We start from the raw sequence: 20,841 nt of genomic DNA, 5'->3' as shown, positions 1-20,841 counted from the left end.
CTTCCCGGAAACTTCCCTTCCCTTCCCTTCCCGGAAACTTCCCTTCCCGGAAACTTCCCTTCCCGGAAACTTCCCTTCCCTTCCCGGAAACTTCCCTTCCCTTCCCTTCCCTTCCCTTCCCGGAAACTTCCCTTCCCTTCCCTTCCCGGAAACTTCCCTTCCCGGAAACTTCCCTTCCCTTCCCTTCCCTTCCCTTCCCTTCCCTTCCCTTCCCTTCCCTTCCCGGAAACTTTCCTTCCCGGAAACTTCCCTTCCCGGAAACTTCCCTTCCCTTCCCGGAAACTTCCCTTCCCGGAAACTTCCCTTCTCTTCCCTTCCCGGAAACTTCCCTTCTCTTCCCGGAAACTTCCCTTCCCGGAAACTTCCCTTCCCTTCCCTTCCCTTCCCTTCCCGGAAACTTTCCTTCCCGGAAACTTCCCTTCCCTTCCCGGAAACTTCCCGGAAACTTCCCTTCCCGGAAACTTCCCTTCCCTTCCGGAAACGGAAACTTCCCGGAAACTTCCCTTCCCTTCCCTTCCCTTCCCTTCCCTTCCCTTCCCTTCCCTTCCCTTCCCGGAAACTTCCCTTCCCTTCCCTTCCCTTCCCTTCCCTTCCCGGAAACTTCCCTTCCCGGAAACTTCCCTTCCCTTCCCTTCCCGGAAACTTCCCTTCCCTTCCCTTCCCTTCCCTTCCCGGAAACTTCCCTTCCCTTCCCGGAAACTTCCCTTCCCGGAAACTTCCCTTCCCGGAAACTTCCCTTCCCTTCCCTTCACGGAAACTTCCCTTCCCTTCCCGGAAACTTCCCGGAAACTTCCCTTCCCTTCCCTTCCCTGAAACTTAACTTCCATTCCCTTCCCTTCCCTTCTCTTCCCTTCCCTTCCCTTCCTGGAAACTTCCCTTCCCGGAAACTTCCCTTCCCGGAAACTTCCCTTCCCTTCCCGGAAACTTCCCTTCCCGGAAAATTCCCTTGCCTTCCCGGAAACTTCCCTTCCCTTCCCTTCCCGTCCCGGAAACTTCCCGGAAACTTCCCGGAAACTTCCCTTCCCTTCCCTTCCCTTCCCGGAAACTTCCCTTCCCGGAAACTTCCCTTCCCTTCCCTTCCCTTCCCTTCCCTTCCCGGAATCTTTCCGGAAACTTCCCGGAAACTTCCCTTCCTGGAAACTTCCCTTCCCGGAAACTTCCCTTCCCTTCCCGGAAACTTCCCTTCCCTTCCCTTCCCTTCCCGTCCCTTCCCTTCCCGGAAACTTCCCTTCCCTTCCCTTCCCTTCCCGGAAACTTCCCTTCCCGGAAACTTCCCTTCCCTTCCCTTCCCGGAAACTTCCCTTCCCTTCCCTTCCCTTCCCTTCCCTTCCCTTCCCTTCCCTTCCCGGAAACTTCCCGGAAACTTCCCTTCCCTTCCCTTCCCTTCCCGGAAACTTCCCTTCCCGGAAACTTCCCTTCCCTTCCCTCCCGTCCCGGAAACTTCCCTTCCCTTCCCTTCCCTTCCCTTCCCTTCCCTTCCCTTCCGTTCCCTTCCCGGAAACTTCCCTTCCCGGAAACTTCCCTTCCCTTCCTGGAAACTTCCCTTCCCTTCCCGGAAACTTCCCTTCCCTTCCCGGAAACTTCCCGGAAACTTCCCTTCCCTTCCCTTCCCGGAAACTTCCCTTCCCTTCCCTTCTCTTCCCTTCCCTTCCCTTCCTGGAAACTTCCCTTCCCGGAAACTTCCCTTCCCGGAAACTTCCATTCCCTTCCCGGAAACTTCCCTTCCCTTCCCTTCCCTTCCCGTCCCGGAAACTTCCCGGAAACTTCCCGGAAACTTCCCGGAAACTTCCCGGAAACTTCCCTTCCCTTAAACTTCCCTTCCCTTCCCTTCCCTTCCCTTCCCTTCCCTTCCCTTCCCTTCCCGGAAACTTCCCTTCCCTTCCCGGAAACTTCCCTTCCCGGAAACTTCCCTTCCCGGAAACCTCCCTTCTTTTCCCGGAAACTTCCCTTCCCTTCCCGGAAACTTCCCTTCCCTTCCCGGAAACTTCCCTTCCCTTCCCGGAAACTTCCCGGAAACTTCCCGGAAAATACCCTTCCCTTCCCGGAAACTTCCCGGAAACTTCCCTTCCCTTCCCTTCCCAGAAACTTCCCTTCCCTTCCCTTCCCTTCCCTTCCCTTCCCTTCCCTTCCCTTCCCTTCCCTTCCCGGAAACTTCCCTTCCCTTCCCATCCCGGAAACTTCCCTTCCCTTCCCTTCCCTTCCCTTCCCTTCCCTTCCCTTCCCAGAAACTTCCCGGAAACTTCCCTTCCCGGAAACTTCCCTTCCCGGAAACTTCCCGGAAACTTCCCTTCCCTTCCCTTTTCGGAAACTTCCCTTTCCGGAAACTTCCCGGAAACTTCCCTTCCCTTCCCGGAAACTTCCCTTCCCGGAAACTTCCCTTCCCGGAAACTTCCCTTCCCTTCCCTTCCCGGAAACTTTCCTTCCCGGAAACTTCCCTTCCCTTCCCGGAAACTTCCCTTCCCTTCCCGGAAACTTCCCTTCCCTTCCCGGAAACTTCCCTTCCCGGAAACTTCCCTTCTCTTCCCTTCCCGGAAACTTCCCTTCTCTTCCCGGAAACTTCCCTTCCCGGAAACTTCCCTTCCCTTCCCTTCCCTGAAACTTTCCGGAAACTTCCCGGAAACTTCCCTGAAACTCCCCGGAAACTTCCCTTCCCGGAAACTTCCCTTCCCGGAAACTTCCCTTCCCGGAAACTTCCCGGAAACTTCCCTTCCCGGAACATTCCCTTCCCTTCCCTTCCCTTCCCTTCCCGGAAACTTCCCTACCCTTCCCGGAAACTTCCCTTCCCGGAAACTTCCCTTCCCTTCCCGGAAACTTCCCTTCCCGGAAACTTCCCTTCCCTTCCCTTCCCTTCCCTTCCCTTCCCGTCCCTTCCCGGAAACTTCCCTTCCCGGAAACTTCCCTTCCCTTCCCGGAAACTTTCCTTCCCGGAAACTTCCCTTCCCTTCCCTTCCCGGAAACTTCCCTTCCCTTCCCGGAAACTTCCCTTCCCTTCCCTTCCCGGAAACTTCCCTTCCCTTCCCGGACCCGAAACTTCCCTTCCCGGAAACTTCCCTTCCCTTCCCTTCCCGGAAACTTCCCTTCCCTTCCCTTCCCTTCCCGGAAACTTCCCTTCCCTTCCCTTCCCAGAAACTTCCCTTCCCGGAAACTTCCCTTCCCTTCCCTTCCCTTCCCTTCCCTTCCCTTCCCTTCCCTTCCCGGAAACTTCCCTTCCCTTCCCTTCCCTTCCCTTCCCTTCCCTTCCCTTCCCTTCCCTTCCCTTCCCTTCCCTTCCCTTCCCTTCCCTTCCCTTCCCTTCCCTTCCCTTCCCTTCCCTTCCCTTCCCTGAAACTTCCCTTCCCGAAAATTCCCTTCCCTTCCCGGAAACTTCCCTTCCCGGAGACTTCCCTTCCCTTCCCTTCCCTTCCCTTCCCTTCCCTTCCCTTCACTTCCCGGAAACTTCCCGGAAACTTCCCGGAAACTTCCCTTCCCGGAAACTTCCCGGAAACTTCCCTTCCCTTCCCTTCCCTTTTCGGAAACTTCCCTTTCCGGAAACTTCCCGGAAACTTCCCTTCCCTTCCCTTCCCGGAAACTTCCCTTCCCGGAAACTTCCCTTCTCTTCCCTTCCCGGAAACTTCCCTTCTCTTCCCGGAAACTTCCCTTCCCTTCCCTTCCCTTCCCTTCCCTTCCCTTCCCGGAAACTTCCCTTCCCGGAAACTTCCCTTCCCTTCCCTTCCCGGAAACTTCCCTTCCCGGAAACTTCCCTTCCTTTCCATTCCCGGAAACTTCCCTTCCCGGAAACTTCCCTTCCCTTCCCGGAAACTTCCCTTCCCTTCCCTTCCCTTCCCTTCCCTTCCCTTCCCTTCCCTTCCCTTCCCTTCCCTTCCCTTCCCTTCCCTTCCCTTCCCTTCCACTTCCCTTCCCTTCCCTTCCCTTCCCTTCCCGGAAACTCCCCGGTAACTTCCCTTCCCGGAAACTTCCCTTCCTGGAAACTTCCCTTCCCGGAAACTTCCCTTCCCTTCCCTTCCCGGAAACTTCCCTTCCCGGAAACTTCCCTTCCCGGAAACTTGCCTTCCCTTCCCTTTCGTTCCCGGAACCTTCCCTTCCCTTCCCTTCCCGGAAACTTCCCTGAAACTTTCTTTCCCTTCCCTTCATTTCCCTCCCCTTCCCCTCTCCTCCCCTCCTATCCCTTCCCCGAAGGCAAGCATGTCATCTGGGAGTCACAGGAAAGGATGGCAGAACCCGTCTGGGCAGGTAGATTTAGTGTTAGTTTTGGGGTTGGAGATTAGGGTTAGGGTTTATGGAGCAGTTCTACCGGCAGATGAGAAATGCTGACCTGTGAGGGGTCAGCGCTGACGCTGCCCCACACCCTTTTGATATTGGTGCTGCTGTCCCCTGCACTGTGAGGTCCTGCGGTATGCAGCCGATCTGTCAACATTGATATGGGGTTCCTGGGCTGTGCAACTGGTCTGTCAGCACTGATACAAGGTTCCTGGGGTGTGCAGCTGGTCTGTCAGCACTGATATGGCGTTCCTGGGGTGTGCAGCTGGTCTGTCAGCACTGATACAGGGTTCCTGGGGTGTGCAGCTGATCTGGCAGCACTGATACAGGGTTCCTAGGGTGTGCAGCTGGTTTGTCAGCACTGATATGGCGTTCCTGGGGTGTGAAGCTGGTCTGTCAACACTGATATGGGGTTCCTGGGGTGTGTAACTAGTCTGTGTGGCGCTGATACAGTGTTACTGGGGCATGCAGCTGATCTGTCAGCACTGATATGGGGTTCCTGGCGTGTGCAGCTGATCTGTTAGCACTGATACGGGGTTCCTGGGGTGTGCAGCTGGTCTGTCAGCACTGATACAGGGTTCCTGGGATGTGCGGCTGGTCTGTCAGCACTGATACAGGGTTCCTGGGGTGTGATCTGGTCTGTCAGCACTGATACAGTGTTCCTGGGGTGTGAGGCTGGTCTGTCAGCACTGATACAGGGTTCCTGGGGTGTGCAGCTGGTCTGTCTGCACTGATACGGGGTTCCTGGGGTGTGAGGTTGGTCTTTCAGCACAGATATGATGTTCCTAGGGTGTGTAGCTGGTCTGTCAGCGCTGATACAGGGTTCCTGGGGTGTGAAGCTGCTCTTTCAGCACTGATATGATGTTCCTGGGGTGTGCAGCTGATCTGTCAGCACTGATACAGGGTTCCTGGGATGTGCAGCTGATCTGTCAGCACTGATACAGGGTTCCTGGGGTGTGCAGCTGGTCTGTCAGCACTGATACAGGGTTCCTAGGGTGTGCAGCTGGTCTTTCAGCACTGATATGGCATTCCTGGGGTGTGAAGCTGATCTGTCAGCACTGATATGGGGTTCCTGGGGTGTGCAGCTGGTCTGTCAGCACTGATATGGGGTTCCTGGGTTGTGCAGCTGGTCTTTCAGCACTCATACAAGGTTCCTGGGGTGTGCAGCTGATCTTTCAGCACTGATATGGCCTTCCTGGGGTGTGCAGCTGGTCTGTCTGCACTGATACAGGGTTCCTGGGGTGTGCAGCTGATCTGGCAGCACTGATACAGGGTTCCTAGGGTGTGCAGCTGGTCTTTCAGCACTGATATGGGGTTCCTGGGGTGTGTAACTCGTCTGTGTAGCGCTGATACAGTGTTCCTGGGGCATGCAGCTGGTCTGTCAGCACTGATATGGGGTTCCTGGGGTGTGCAGCTGGTCTGTCAGCACTGATACGGGGTTCCTGGGATGTGCTGCTGGTCTGTCAGCGCTGATATGGTGTTCCTGGGGTGTGAGGCTGGTCTGTCAGCACTGATACAGGGTTCCTGGGGTGTGCGGCTGGTCTGTCAGCACTGATACGGGGTTCCTGGGGTGTGCAGCTGGTCTTTCAGCACTGATATGATGTTCCTGGGGTGTGCAGCTGATCTGTCAGCACTGATACAGGGTTCCTGGGGTGTGTAGTTGATCTGTCAGCACTGATACAGGGTTCCTGGGGTGTGCAGCTGGTCTGTCAGCATTGATACAGGGTTCCTGGGGTGTGCAGCTGATCTGTCAGCACTGATAAGGGGTTCCTGGGGTGTGCAGCTGGTCTTTCAGCACTGATATGGTGTTCCTGGGGTGTGCAGCTGATCTGTCAGCACTGATAAGGGGTTCCTGGGGTGTGCAGCTGATCTGTCAGCACTGATACAGGGTTCCTGGGGTGTGCAGCTGATCTGTCAGCACTGATAAGGGGTTCCTGGGGTGTGCAGCTGGTCTTTCAGCACTGATATGGTGTTCCTGGGGTTTGCAGCTGATCTGTCAGCACTGATAAGGGGTTCCTGGGGTGTGCAGCCGGTCTTTCAGCACTTATATGGTGTTCCTGGGCTGTGCAGCTGATCTGTCAGCACTAATATGGGGTGCCTGGGCTGTGCAGCTGGTTTGTCAGCACTGATATGGCCTTCCTGGGGTGTGCAGCTGGTCTGTCAGCACTGATACAGGGTTCCTGGGGTGTGCAGCTGATCTGGCAGCACTGATACAGGGTTCCTAGGGTGTGCAGCTGGTCTTTCAGCACTGATATGGGGTTCCTGGGGTGTGTAACTCGTCTGTGTAGCGCTGATACAGTGTTCCTGGGGCATGCAGCTGATCTGTCAGCACTGATATGGGGTTCCTGGGGTGTGCAGCTGGTCTGTCTGCACTGATACGGGGTTCCTGGGATGTGCTGCTGGTCTGTCAGCGCTGATATGGTGTTCCTGGGGTGTGAGGCTGGTCTGTCAACACTGATACAGGGTTCCTGGGGTGTGCAGCTGATCTGTCAGCACTGATACGGGGTTCCTGGGGTGTGCAGCTTGTCTTTCAGCACTGATATGATGTTCCTGGGGTGTGCAGCTGATCTGTCAGCACTGATACAGGGTTCCTGGGGTGTGCAGCTGGTCTGTCAGCATTGATACAGGGTTCCTGGGGTGTGCAGCTGATCTGTCAGCAGTGATATGGGGTCCCTGGGGTGTGCAGCTGGTCTGTCTGCACTGATACGGGGTTCCTGGGATGTGCTGCTGGTCTGTCAGCGCTGATATGGTGTTCCTGGGGTGTGCAGCTGGTCTGTCAGCACTGATACAGGGTTCCTGGGGTGTGCAGCTGGTCTGTCAGCACTGATACGGGGTTCCTGGGGTGTGCAGCTGGTCTTTCAGCACTGATATGATGTTCCTGGGGTGTGCAGCTGATCTGTCAGCACTGATACAGGGTTCCTGGGGTGTGCAGCTGGTCTGTCAGCATTGATACAGGGTTCCTGGGGTGTGCAGCTGATCTGTCAGCACTGATACAGGGTTCCTGGGATGTGCAGCTGGTCTGTCAGCACTGATACAGGGTTCCTGGGGTGTGCAGCTGATCTGTCAGCACTGATAAGGGGTTCCTGGGGTGTGCAGCTGGTCTTTCAGCACTGATATGGTGTTCCTGGGGTTTGCAGCTGATCTGTCAGCACTGATATGGGGTGCCTGGGCTGTGCAGCTGGTTTGTCAGCACTGATATGGCGTTCCTGGGGTGTGCAGCTGGTCTGTCAGCACTTATATGGTGTTCCTGGGGTGTGCAGCTGATCTGTCTGCTCTGATACGGGGTTCCTGGGGTGTGAGGTTGATCTGTCTGCACTGATGTGGGGTTCCTGGGGTGTGTAGCTAGTCTGTCAGCGCTGATATAGGGTTCCTGCGGCATGCAGCTGATCTGTCTGCACTGATACAGGGTTCCTGGGGTGTGAAGCTGGTCTTTCAGCACTGATACGGCGTTCCTGGGGTGTGCAGCTGGTCTGTCTGCATTGATATGGGGTTCCTGGGATGTGCAGCTGGTCTGTCAGCACTTATATGGTGTTCCTGGGATGTGCAGCTGGTCTTTCAGCACTGATATGGCGTTCCTGGGGTGTGCAGCTGGTCTGTCAGCACTGATATGGCGTTCCTGGGCTGTGCAGCTGGTCTTTCTGCACTGATATGGGGTTCCTGGGCTGTGCAGCTGGTCTATCTGCACTGATATGGTGTTCCTGGGGTGTGAGGTTGGTCTGTCTGCACTGATATGGGTTTCCTGGCCCTAGGGACCGGCTTACTTCACGCTGCGGATATATTTGCAAACTTCAGTCTGAAACAGTTCTTGATTGCAAAATGCAGGAGGACTTTGAGTAGCAAAGGTTGCAAGCCCAGAAAAAAATAAATCTGTGCCCAAAGCAGACCCTTTCCAAAGCAGAGCCTGCACCTTAAGCAAATGTTGCTAGTAGGCCCAGAGAGCTCCCTGCTTCTGGGCCCTACTTAAGACAAGACTGCAGAAACCCCCGGCTCCCCGGCTCCATTTTCTAGCTGCAGGATCTGAAAAAGACAGTAAAAATTTTGGGCATAGATAGGTATAGAATGTAACATTTTGGGCTACCCATGAAACCTCAGATTACTAGTGTCTCAAAACTTCATACTTCCAAAGTTTTGCTTTCATTTTTATGTGGTATATGTTTTAAGGTATGAAAAATGTCACACTGTCAACCCATGCTAAATACATCCCTTTATCTCCTGTTCATCACAGACAGTCCATTATTTGCCATGTTTCAATCTAGTAGTTTGCTCACTCAGATTCAGAACATCATTTCAGTGTATGAAACATCTATTTATCTATATTAGGAAAAATTAATTTCTGTTGGTGAGCAAGGGGACATAGTCCAATTTGAAATCTATACAGAGTGTTGGAATTAATTAAATCTGGAAGAATTAAATATGTTTTCAGGTGCATTGACTAATATTTGGAGACGATCTCATGCTTTTATTCTTTGTGTTAGACAGGGCTATGAAGAACTGGAAAGACAGCTAAAAGAAGTCTTTAAGGAAAGGAGCAACATACTTCAGCAACTCTTAAAGACTTCTAAAGAACTTCAGGGAATTAAAGTAAACCTCCAGGTTAGACTCTGTCTCAGTTTCTGTAGGATTGCTTACTTACCTCAACATTTTCTTATTACAAAAAAAGTGTTTCTTTTTTAAAAATACTTAAATATATGAATAATTATTATTTTGTTTATTTTGTTGGTCTTCTACTTAACATAAACCTGATAGTTTCATGGAAGATTTCATCCTAATGTGTTGGGGGCCTTTGTCAATTCAATAAAAATAATATATGAAAATAGAACATAGAAAAAAGAAGGGAAGGACAAGAAATATGCAGTATTAATGGAGCTGACACACATTTGTACTGGCAGCTACTGCAAAGGATATCCTATGCTGTTGCAATTTGGATCTTTGCTGCTGAATTCCATGCATTCAACTTAATTTTGTTACCTAGTTTACCTTTCTTACATGCCATCTGCACAGTCTGACTGGATTTACTGCAAGGCATTGCTTTACAGGTTCACTTGACAAACTGAGCTAGATGAGCCTGAAGTGAGAGCTGAGACTTCTCTGCATTTAACTTTTGGGTGTCATGGTTAGGCTGAAAGGGCAATAGATTAACTCTGAACTCAAATCAGCTCCTTGGAAGAAAAACTAGATTGAAAATGCTGTCCTGGTATTCAGCTGAGGGAGTACCTGTCTTTTCACAGTTGAGTCTATTGGTCTGGTGAAAACATTTAGATTCATTACCAGTTAAAATTGGTCTCTCATGGTATTTCATGCCATTTTAAAGGAAATTATTTTTCTGACAATACACTTTTATCTTCATTGATGTAAGCTAGCTGGGAAAAATAAAAGGAGAAGAAGTACTCTATCTGTTCACAGGAGAATACTAGGGGTGTGTATCAGTACTGTGCTATATATATTATTACGTTATATTATGTTCCAGGCTTCTCTGGTTTTAATTAATCAACCCTTTGATTTTTGGGGTTTTTGGTTTTGGAGTTAGGTTTAATTTTGGGTTTTTTTGAGTGCTTTATCACTGTTATTGTAGGCTTTTTCTTACTTTTTTAGAGAAATATGCTTCTCCTTGTAGCAAATTTATTTCAGAATGTAGCACAGTTGAAGGTAATATTCAGCAAAATTACACTGTGAAATATTTTAGATTCTACATTACAGAGATCCTGATATGGGCAAAGAGCTGTAGTATTGTCTCCTGTATATACACAGTGACTTGGTCATAAAATTCTAATGCTTTTAGTCATTTGTCTGTTTCTAAATCTGCTTATTGTATTTATCTCCCATTTAGTATTTGAAAAATATAGAACTGTGTACAGTTAACTGTTTTTGAGTTAAAGAAAATCAGACCTATTTTCTAACTGGCAATGTCTGCAATTCACCAGGACCATTTTATGAACAAGGGCCAAATACTTACACAGATTAATAATAAAAAAGTACCTCTTTAATGGAGTTTTCTGTTGTTACTATCAGTCTTTAAAAAATGATGAAACATCGACCAAAAAGGATGTGCAGAAACTTCTGGAACTGGGCCAAAACCAAAGGTAAGGCCCTCACTTCCTTCTCTATCCATTTTCTGACTAAAAACTGTCAGAATAGCAAGTTCCACTTTTCCTTTTACTATATAGATAAATACTGCTGTATTCCAGAGTCTGCTGGTTGTAACAGTAAAATAAAGGCAGGAAATAATCTTTTTGAAACAAACTATAGATTTGCTGATATTGGACATATGATAGGAAAATGTATTAAAATGGTATGGTAAGATATCTGCTAAAGATATTTCTAAATGCTAAAAAAAGGCATTTTGAATCTTAAAGGAAGAATTAGTCATGAAGTATTCCTTAAAAAGTAAATTCAGAATTTTTAGAAAATTAAATTGCTAAAGTGTCTAAGTCTCTAATTTTGGAGATGAAGATATTTATTCAAATCTCTTAATTAAATGTTTATGTGTATAGATACTCCAAATCACTAGTCCATGTGCAAACAGGAATACTTGCACTGGATATTTGTAATGAATGAGTTAGGAGGAGAAAGACATATTAATTTCAAATTATTCATTGAGCACTTAAAAAACTAGTTCCCATGGCTGGGAATGCAAGTTCCTAGCCTAGTCCTTAGTCTCAATTTCCCTAGTGCTTCATTGTGAGTAAGTCTCATCATTCTGTGTCTCTTAATTCTTGAAATTCAAACCAGCAAATAGCAACATCAATACAATTTTAATAACAAGAAAACATAACTAATATAGAAACCACTTTTGCTGGAAAAAAAAGTATATAATGAGTGCATCTATACTTCATATTTTTCCCTAGAAAAAATGTTTAGTAAGAAGCTTTATTAAGTTCATACTTCCTTCATTGTTAAAAATGCAATAATTAAATTTCATTTTACATTCACTGTAGGAGTACATGTGGAAGTATGTATGAAATTGCATTGCTACATAGAAACCTTGTCAGAAAATTAACTTCATGTTTTAAATACCCAATATATAAGACTCACTGTGCAATACCAGTAGAATTTCTTCTTTTTACTGTGATACATAACAATCTTTCAGGTATTCCAGAAAAATATATTAATTATAAAGGCAAGACTTTATCTAGTGTCCTGTTTAAATACTACTGTGATGTGACTGAAGGTGTACATCTCAGCATCATAGCTGTCCTTCGCATAGATGAAATCCTTCATCATACATGAATGCAGTTTTGTGGTGGTTTGATTGTTGTACAACTTTCCTTTCTGAAACTGAGACATGAATTGATTGAAAGTATTAATGGACTGTTTAGTAAACAGATCTTAGTTGCAGATGGGAAAATTGAGTCTTCTGAAAGAAAATTTTATTACATATTTCAAATATCTCTCAAGATCCACTCAAAATTACATGTTGACTTTTGCTTCTAAGGCATCCAGTCATTGACTATACTGCACAAGAGCAGTTCCCAGAAATAAAGAGTGGATCAGTGCAATCTGCTGCTGAGCAGCCCACTCCATCATTCAGAAAATGAAAGGTTTTTACAGTATACTACAAGGATATCCTCTTGCCAGCTGTTTACAGACTTACTAGATTTAATTTCCAGAGAGGTGTAGAAGTTCAGTGTATGAAAGAGGGATTAAAAATATGCCAGGGAATCTTTCTCATAGAATTTCGCTAAGGAAAGGTCACAGTTTATTTGCCAGGGTCCTCAGGCTATGTTTCATCTGCAGTAAATGAAGAAAAGTGAACATAGTCTTATACTCAAATCTATTGCATTGAAGCCAAAATTCAACAGATATCCCAATATTAATGTTAGTAACTTTCTGTGAACAAACATGAGCTGCATTTGGTCTGAGCATGACTTTGATTACGGTTTACAATGCTGGACGATACAGTAAAGTTTAGAGTACTAGAATCTCTGGTTTTGTAAGTAAATGTTCTGTTGACTTAAAAATAGATTATTTTTAAATTCCTTTTGTGCAAATTCTTCAATAATACCCATACTGCAAGTAAAACTTGATCACTTACTGTGATTCCCCCAGTTTTATTCTTCCTGTGCATCATCAACATGTTGAAATGACGGCATCTGTTAGTGCTGATGGTATGTTGTTTAAGTGCTGCTCAACCACTTTTTCAATTAAATCTGTTCTGTAACAGTGTTGCTGAAATTGCTGAAAGTAGTAGGGGGTTATCAGCCAAAAAAAAAAAAAAAAAAAGATCCAGTAGGTAGCAAGTTCTTTTAAAATTAGGTGTTTTCCATTCAGTTAGTTTTCACAGGCTAAATTATTATCTGTTACTGTGTGTAAATCCAGTTTTGGCTTGATCTTCATTGAGAGTTTATCCATGCAAGCAGCAACCCTCCAAAAGCTCTACAGCTGTTATGAAACATGTCATTTTACTACTTTGCTACAACTCCTAAGTGTGTCATATGCTGTGGGTAGAAAATTTTCGCCATTTGGAGAAAATCTCTGACTGAATCACTAATGCAAAGGGTTTTCACTAGATTCAAATAAAGCCAAATCCACGCAATTACCCTGTTCTTTTTTCTTTTAATGCCAGAATCTTCTACTGAATTTTTTGATGCTTGTGTCTAGAAGTGTCGTATGAGGTTGAATTTTATCAGAGCATGATTTATTTGTTTACTTTGAAGCAGTTATAAACTAGTTCTTGGAGGTGTCTCCATGTCAATGCATTTTCACTTGCCTACTTTCTTCACTTTTTGGGTGCCAATCATTTTTGTTAGAAATTATGCACTGGCAGATGTTTTGCACAGCAGGCCATTCAGCAGAAATAAACAGTGGCTACTTTGCATCATAGATGATTTCTGTTAGAAATTGGCACCATACTTCATGGAGACATTATGATTTTATTTGCAAGACTCATAGTACATCTGTTTGCTGCTCTGAATAACTAATGGTCTATTTTTTTGAATCTGAAGAATTAATTTCTACTGGACACTTGTGTTGAAATTTGTGTTCTGTGTTTTCAATAAACTAGGAAAATGAAATCTCTCCAGGAAGCCTTTCAAAAGCAGCTTAATGAGGCAGCTGAGAAAGCAGAGAAGCAGCAGGCTACCGTGAGTGATTCTCTTTCTTTCTTTTTGTTGTTGTTCAAGTTTTTCTTAATCTTGCCTTGAGAATTTACTACCAATTTACAAACTTTGTAAAAAAAGAATAGATTTCACATATGCATTAGTACTCTGAAAACATTAGAAGAAAGGAGCGGGAGAAAGTTTTAATGTTCTAAAATATTAATATACCCATCTTCCCTTATTTCTGTGGAATTTAGGGATGTGTATATATTTTTGGAGACTTTAAACAGGAAATTTAGGCCTAAGTGGTCTCTGTGGTGAGATGATCTTTTTGGACCGTCATGTCTCATCTATACTAATATGCACTGTCATACATCCATTGACTTTTTAGGAATTACTATGGATTTTCATCAACAAAATAGATAATAGACTGTCTGATTTTGACCACAGTAGAACTAACTATCACTATTGCAGATAATATTAAGGCCCATTAAGATTTCATGTTTTATTGAATTGCTGTTTCTGAACAAACTGCACAATTGTTTTGACTTTCATGTAGCAGTGTAATATTTTGGAGCATAAATAAATATATTTTGCTACTGTAGGGGAAAAAAAAGTAGAATCATGTTTACTAAGATGAAAGAAGGAAATTTTTCTTATGTTGGCTAGTATTATTCCTATAACATGGACACAACTGAGTGAAAGCTGACTAAATAATGTCCAGAGGTTCCTTTGAATCTTAAGTTTTATTGTTTGAACTCTGAACTTGAAAACAAACTGCTAGAAGTGTTTATAGATCTATTTTATACTTCAAATTGGATAACTACTGATTTATTTACTGAGATTTTACTGTCATTAAGGGTCACAAAGCAAGGGTTTGTCCAAGAAAGAGATTTAAATGAAATTATTAAATTCAAAAGGTATTTACAATACCTTATTTCATATGACTATGATTTGTACATGGCTTTACACCTTTGGTGAACAAAATGTGAGACTGTGTTTTCCTACCTTCTGGTTAGAAACAGCATAGATTATGGACCAAACTATTCTTTTTACAGGATTCTTTCAGTTAATCTGACTTTTGAAAACACATTTTTTCCCCTTTGTTGCTCAAAAGTCTGAAGAGTAAAGATACTTTTTGTTCTTGTGTACCACACAACATATAATTACTGTATATTTGGTATACTTATCTTTTTGTCTAGAGCAAAAGAAGTCCTCAGGAGCAAAAAGAAGTAATTTGAAAGCTGTGTGGAATTTGAAAAGGATAGCATGTTTTGATGGTCTTTCTAGCCAGGACAGCATATATCCAGAAAAAAATGAAATCAACTGCACTTGTTTTAAGATCCTTTTGTACTGAGAAAATCTATGAATTGTCTATATTGAATCCTAGAGTCATAGAATGTTAAGGGGTTGGAATGGACCTTAAAGATCATTTAATCCCAACATCTCCTGCTGTGACCACGACACCTCCCACTAGATCAAGTTGTTCAAGGCCTTATTGAACCTGGCTTTGAACACTGTCAGGGTTGAGCATCTACAGCCTCCCTGGTCAGCCTGTTCCAATGCCTCACCTCCACCACAGTGGAAGATTTCTTCTAAATATCTAAAAAAACTTCCCCTCTCTCAATTTATACCCATTACTCCTTGTCTTGTCACTACAGTTCCTGATGAAGGGTCTCTTCTCCAGCTTTCCTGTAGGTCCCCTCACATACTGGAAGGTTTCTCTAAGGTCTCTATACAACCTTCTCTTCTCCAGGCTGAACAGCTACAACTCTTTCAGCCTGTCTTCATAGGGGGATGTGCTCCAGTCCTCTTATCAGCTTTGTCGCCCTCCTCTGATCTTGCTCTGACAGTTCCATGTCATTCTTAGGCTGGGGAAACCAGAACTGTACATGTTCTGTGGGGCTTCACAAGAGCAGGATGGGGGGGAGAATCACCTCCTTCAATATAGTTCTGAAATAAGAAAAAAAAAATAGTATCTAGTTGTCTCTGATAAGTATTCAGAACATACTATTGAAAGCTGACATTTTTTCAGGTGCACTGAATGCATTCCTATTGACTTTATCAGCACAATGAATTCTAGTCCTACAAAAGAAAGTGGAAAACTTATTTCATTATTGAATGTCTTTATTAGCTTTTGATACTCAAGACTAATTCCGGTGTGGATTACATAAATCTCAGATGTAGCTAATGGATTTGTTGGTGTTTCTTACATAGTGCTTTTTTGTTTGAGCAATAGTGCCTTGTGTACATTCAGTCCTACTCTAGCACTTTGAAGACTAAAGGGTTTGTTCTACACAAAACAATTGTGAGCAAAATATCACCTGGTGTGGAAACCAGGAAAAGCTCCTCTGAGTGTATAACAGAACCTGGCTTGGAGTGGTGGTAGATGGTTAAAGAATCTGAATTCTCGAGCTGTATTCCAATACTTGCCACTAATAGCATATTAAACTTGCTAGTAATTCTAAGGAAATCAGAACTGTGCCCTTGGTTTGTGACATTTACTCCTTTATGCATCAGAGTACAATGTACATAGTGAAGCTCAATGATATAGTGAGACTGAATGAATATTCAAAAAGTGCCTCAGGATTTTCAGATGAGAATTGCAATAGAAATGAAGATAGATATTATTACTGACACACAAGGTTGTTTTATACCTGATTTCTCTATGTTTTCCACATTTTTTCTGAAAACAATGTGAAATCGTGAAAGAAGGTCTAAGTACTTTAATGCAAGATTAGCGAGAGGATGGGAGCTTGAATTTAATTCTAATTTAATTAATTGTGAAAATTGTTTCTAATCCAATTTAAGCACATTTTATATTATTGGACTTATTGAAGTAAATCTTGATTTTCATCAGAGTAAATGAAAGTAGAATTACATTTCACGAAGACTAATAAAGCACTGGTGTGAAGGGGAAGGACGGAATTACATATTTCTTTTCTGCACTTGCCAAGGCGGCACAATACAGTGCTTACTGTATGTATGTTAATTGGCTGTATAAATTCAACAGGTAACACTTGCCTGAAAGTGTTCTTTATTAGATCAATGTAAAAATGTAAGTAAGAATTTACAATAATTAAGTCAAATTAAACCAAAAATAACCAAAACTAAAGAACAAAGGAGACACAACAGCTATACATTAGACTTTACATTCATGTCTTCTTGTGCAATGTGTGACAAGGCATTTCACTAGCATTGCATAAATGATTAATCAGAAACAGAGATATCAATGTTATTATGCTTGTATATCTATATATTTTTTGACCCTTTAAGACTAGAGAAACCAAAAACTGTAGGCATCAAAAAAGTTGCTTTCTGAGCAGCTGCTGAAGGGTTGGTGGGCATCACCTCTAGTTGGTATAGGGCAGCCAGTGGAGCTGCTGGTAAGAAAAAAAAACCTTTTGAGGTTAGAAGCAGCAACTCAGGCTTGAGGAAAGGATATTCCTGTCCATTAAAGTAGTAAAAAGTAAAGTAGCCCTCACACTGAGGGCTGATGGGGGATCTTAACAGGAGTGAGCACTGCCTTTCTGGATTGTGTCTGCATCTGTAGCACTGACAAAGAACAGCAACATTCTATCTTGGGACAGTTTTAATGAATGAATTTCGGTTACATCTTAACTGCTCATTTTAGTCCTGAGCAAGAAGTATGGAGGTAAGTGAATATGCTTATAGCTGAGTCTTGGCTGGGCAGTAATTATGTTATATTGGGATTTTTCCATCCTATCATGAATAGCTACTATTGTCTGACTCTTAAAATTAGATCACTACCATCTGCTAAAGCATTCTCTATTTTGATGGGGGAAAATTTAATTTAAATATTTCAAGTTCACCAACTACTGTAAGTAAAGGCCACTGGATGTACTGTTGTCTTTAATAAACATAATGAGCTCCGAAATTCACAAAGCACTGAGTATGAGCGCTGACACAAGCAGTGTCCTTGCTTAGTACTGAAAAGTTCAGCCTTAGGACAATGTATTTTCATTATGTATTGTCATAATTGCAGCCACATAGCAGTTAAAGGCAGACAACGTATAGAAAGAGGTGAATGTTATTTTTTTCACAATTAATTTAGAGCTGGGCATAAATGCTTATTCTTGCTTATTATACTATCAGGATTTGATGACTGAAAGTAGTATTTTTACATCTCTTCTGGAAAATTATATTATGTTTTGTCCTTGACACTTACTGAAAGCATCATACAAATGATCTGATACAGACCTGCCTTAACTATATTCATGGATACACTTAAATGGATAGGTAAAGTTATCCCTTTATTGGCTCTAGTAGACAAGCCGTATAAATTCCTCCTATGTAACTCTCCGTATCTATACATTGTGACTATGTGGTTCTTTCTTTGCTAGATACTTAATAGAAGACCCTTAAAATGCCATTATAATATAAATGCAAAAATTAATGAGTTCCTAAAAATATTGCTGTTATTTTTGGAAAAGGAAGTGATGTAAAAGTATTTTTAAATTTCAATTTGTTATTTTTATTTTATTTTTTATTCAGCTAAGCTAAATTGGTATGTTTACACTATTTAAGATGTCCATATCAGTGATGTAAGGTGCATGTGTATGTGAATGGTAATGAACAAATTTTAACTGACATAGATTACTGGATAAATTTATAGTACTGGTTTGTCTTAAATGTCTCTTCCCTAAAAGATCCAAGCTGTGTAGAGATCATAATTTTAGTATAGCATCTCTTTAAGTATTTCCTATATATGAATAGCTAGAAGTGAAGTGCCTTGAAGGAATATTAAATTCCTGAGAGATACAGCTAAGAAAGGGAACAGTCTTTAATGGTGGTCAGTATATTATTTTTTTCAGTATTTAATGGTAGGCAGCTGGCAATTCATTTGAACAGCTGAAAAAACCAAATAACCACAATAAGTAACTGTATTGTGTTTCTCCACATTCATCTTGATCTGATATTCTGATTATTATCTTTATTTTTTGTTGTGCAAAATCCTCATATTTATTATCTATACATGTTCTAAATGTCAATATTTGTGGATGTCATTGCTAGGCAAGTGCTGAATAAAGCATCATTCTCAGCCAGTAGGTGCATGTGGAATCAGTATTTCCACAATCAAAGCACTTAGACAAAACATTGTAAGAGTTCGTAAAAGAAGATCTGTTTATGCATGTTAGGTGGCACTAGTCTCATGGACCCCCTAGCTACATTTCAGTCTTAAGTAATGATAGCATTCTCTGACTTCTCTTTTGATACAAGTGAGAGTGCTGTCAGTTCAGTGCTGTTTTTTAAATTACTGACATGTCTTCTTGAGTGTAGACATGATTCTAATAACAGCTGTCCTATCATGTAGATTTGGTATCATTTTTTATCTACATGATATCCAAACCATTAACCTTTGGGTCAATGTCTCTATAATCTGAACCTGTTTTCTTACAGGAGTTTTGTTTTTCTTAACAAACCTGTTGCAATGTCAGAACAACTGTAGTTTCCCTTGAACTTGGGTAGAGTTTTGTATCAACAGCATGGGATATTGAATAAATAGGGATGAGTATTTTGTTGAACTATCCAAAAGCATCTTCTTTCAAAGTAACAGAATTGTGTTCTTTTAATCCTAGTTGTTTATAATTTTGTGATCCTTCCTCTCATTGTATTCTATAAGCTGTAATTAAAGCTCAATCCTGAAAGACTCATTAGTAAAAATAATTTTTAAACTACTTTTGATGGAATTCAGTCTTAAGCTTTGTGACTGGAATTTCTCCTTTCCAAGTCAAACCATTGACTTAAGTAGGATCTAAAGACCATATCTGAATGCTTGCATGTGCAACACACTTTATTCCACAGGTGGGTCTGACTAGAACCAAGGTCTTTATCTAATTAAGACCAACACTGTAGCATTCAAATAAAATACCTGTGTTAGAAACCTGCTCTGAGAGATATGTTCTTAGAGGGAAAAAAATATTTTTGTTAGAAAATCAGTTAATGCTGTTTTAAAAATCATCTGTTCTTTGATGATCACAGTGAACTGTGAAAAATAAACACTATGGTTCAAAACAAAAGTAAGCCTATTTACATGCAGCAATTTTATTTTGATTATGAGTTTTGTAGTAAATATGCTAAATGTTTGTAGATTCAACAAGTACTTGACTGTCGCCTATACCAATTTGTATGTAAGCAAAACTTTTTTGTTTGGTGGTTGTTTTTTTTCCTAAACTTTTAAAAGCATAAAAAAATAATTAGTCTTTACAATTGCATCTCATTAACTCCCACTCAACATTTCTTTAAAATTGTAGATTAACTTTTTGAAAACTGAAATGGAAAGGAAGAGCAAAATAATAAGAGACCTCCAAAACGAGGTAAGAGGAACATTTGATTATCATCTCAATTCAGATTTCATACTTGAAGAGAGTGTGATTTGTCTTCATATATAAAACATGCTACTGTAGTAGGCAAAAAAGGCACAGGTGAAATTCTCTGAATACAAAAGCAAATGAAAATTACTGTGTGCATTTAGAAATGTTGTTTTATTGAATGCAATGGTTGACTTCATGCCAGTGTGCTTAGTTTAATAGGACACCTCTGTAACTTTTGCTGCTTTTTCAGAAAGGAAGTTCTGTAGATTATTGACACACAGTGAAACTTCGTTCATATTGTTATAGCTTGCTTTAAAAATTAATAGTGAGAGAAGGAGAAAGAAAATGCAATCTCAGAATAGAGATTCTTAATAAAATTTTTAAAAGCCCCTCAAACTCCTAAAATGTATTTTTAAGTTTTGTATGCCATGAATATCAATCTCAGCTTGATCTCAAAATTCCAAATAAAATATAAAACATGTTTTAAATAATGTTTATTGGTATTATGTTGAGATTGTTGGGAGAGTTCTCACTGGGGTACTGAACAGGAGACTCTCTCATTTCTGGTTCTGTTTGAGAGAGGAAAGTATGGTGACTGAAATGGTATGGTACTGTTTTACTTTCCATGAAATTTGTTTTTCTTATACCTTTTGTTATTAATATAGTTGCTGTTACTGTTCATTTTCTTATCTCATTGCTGTTTCTAGTAAATTGTTCTTACCTCAACCTGTAATTTTCTCCTTTGTGCCTCCAATTCCCAACTCCATTCCTGGAGTGGAAAGTGGGAGGGGAAGGAGGTGAGCAAGTGAGCTGGTTTGGGAGAATTCTCACTGGGGTACTGAACTGGGGAGTGCCATTCCTAAAACATGACAATTGGAAATGTCTCTTTCAGTTGCTCATGATATTTAGGCCATGCTCTCAGTTGTCTTCATCTACAGTCAAAAATGCCTTGCTCTCTTTTCTCACCTGTTATCATTGGATGCTTTGCAATTGAGCTGTAAACTCTAATAAATCATATCAGTCTCATCCTATTGACCAGCCATTAAAAAATATTTTTTCTTACTGATCACAAATGCTTCCTTAATCAACATTCAAAGTGTTTACTGTTAATTATTTGCTTGGGTAGGTCAGTAGACTTCTCTAATATTTACCATACTTACGGCAAATTTAAGAAAATCTACTTTGAAAGGAATCTTTCTTTTGGCACTGAATAT

At 42.6% G+C, this 20,841-nt stretch overlaps 1 protein-coding gene across 2 annotated transcripts in view; it reads left to right on the top strand.

Annotated features, from left to right (window-relative positions):
• Positions 1-20,841, top strand: part of LUZP2 (leucine zipper protein 2) — a 212,107-nt gene that overhangs the window by 82,056 nt on the left and 109,210 nt on the right. The window contains exons 2-5 of one of the 2 annotated variants that reach the window (XM_056491992.1): positions 8,733-8,850; positions 10,267-10,337; positions 13,259-13,337; positions 19,568-19,630. In XM_056491992.1, the coding sequence (XP_056347967.1) occupies positions 8,733-8,850; positions 10,267-10,337; positions 13,259-13,337; positions 19,568-19,630 (331 nt within the window). The remainder of the gene's footprint in view (positions 1-8,732; positions 8,851-10,266; positions 10,338-13,258; positions 13,338-19,567; positions 19,631-20,841) is intronic. The other variant, XM_056491993.1, reaches the window with a different exon arrangement.

The sequence above is a fragment of the Oenanthe melanoleuca genome, chromosome 5 (genome assembly GCF_029582105.1).
Source record: "Oenanthe melanoleuca isolate GR-GAL-2019-014 chromosome 5, OMel1.0, whole genome shotgun sequence".
NCBI classification, from domain to species: domain Eukaryota; kingdom Metazoa; phylum Chordata; class Aves; order Passeriformes; family Muscicapidae; genus Oenanthe; species Oenanthe melanoleuca.
This window is presented reverse-complemented; position numbering and strand designations above follow the sequence as displayed.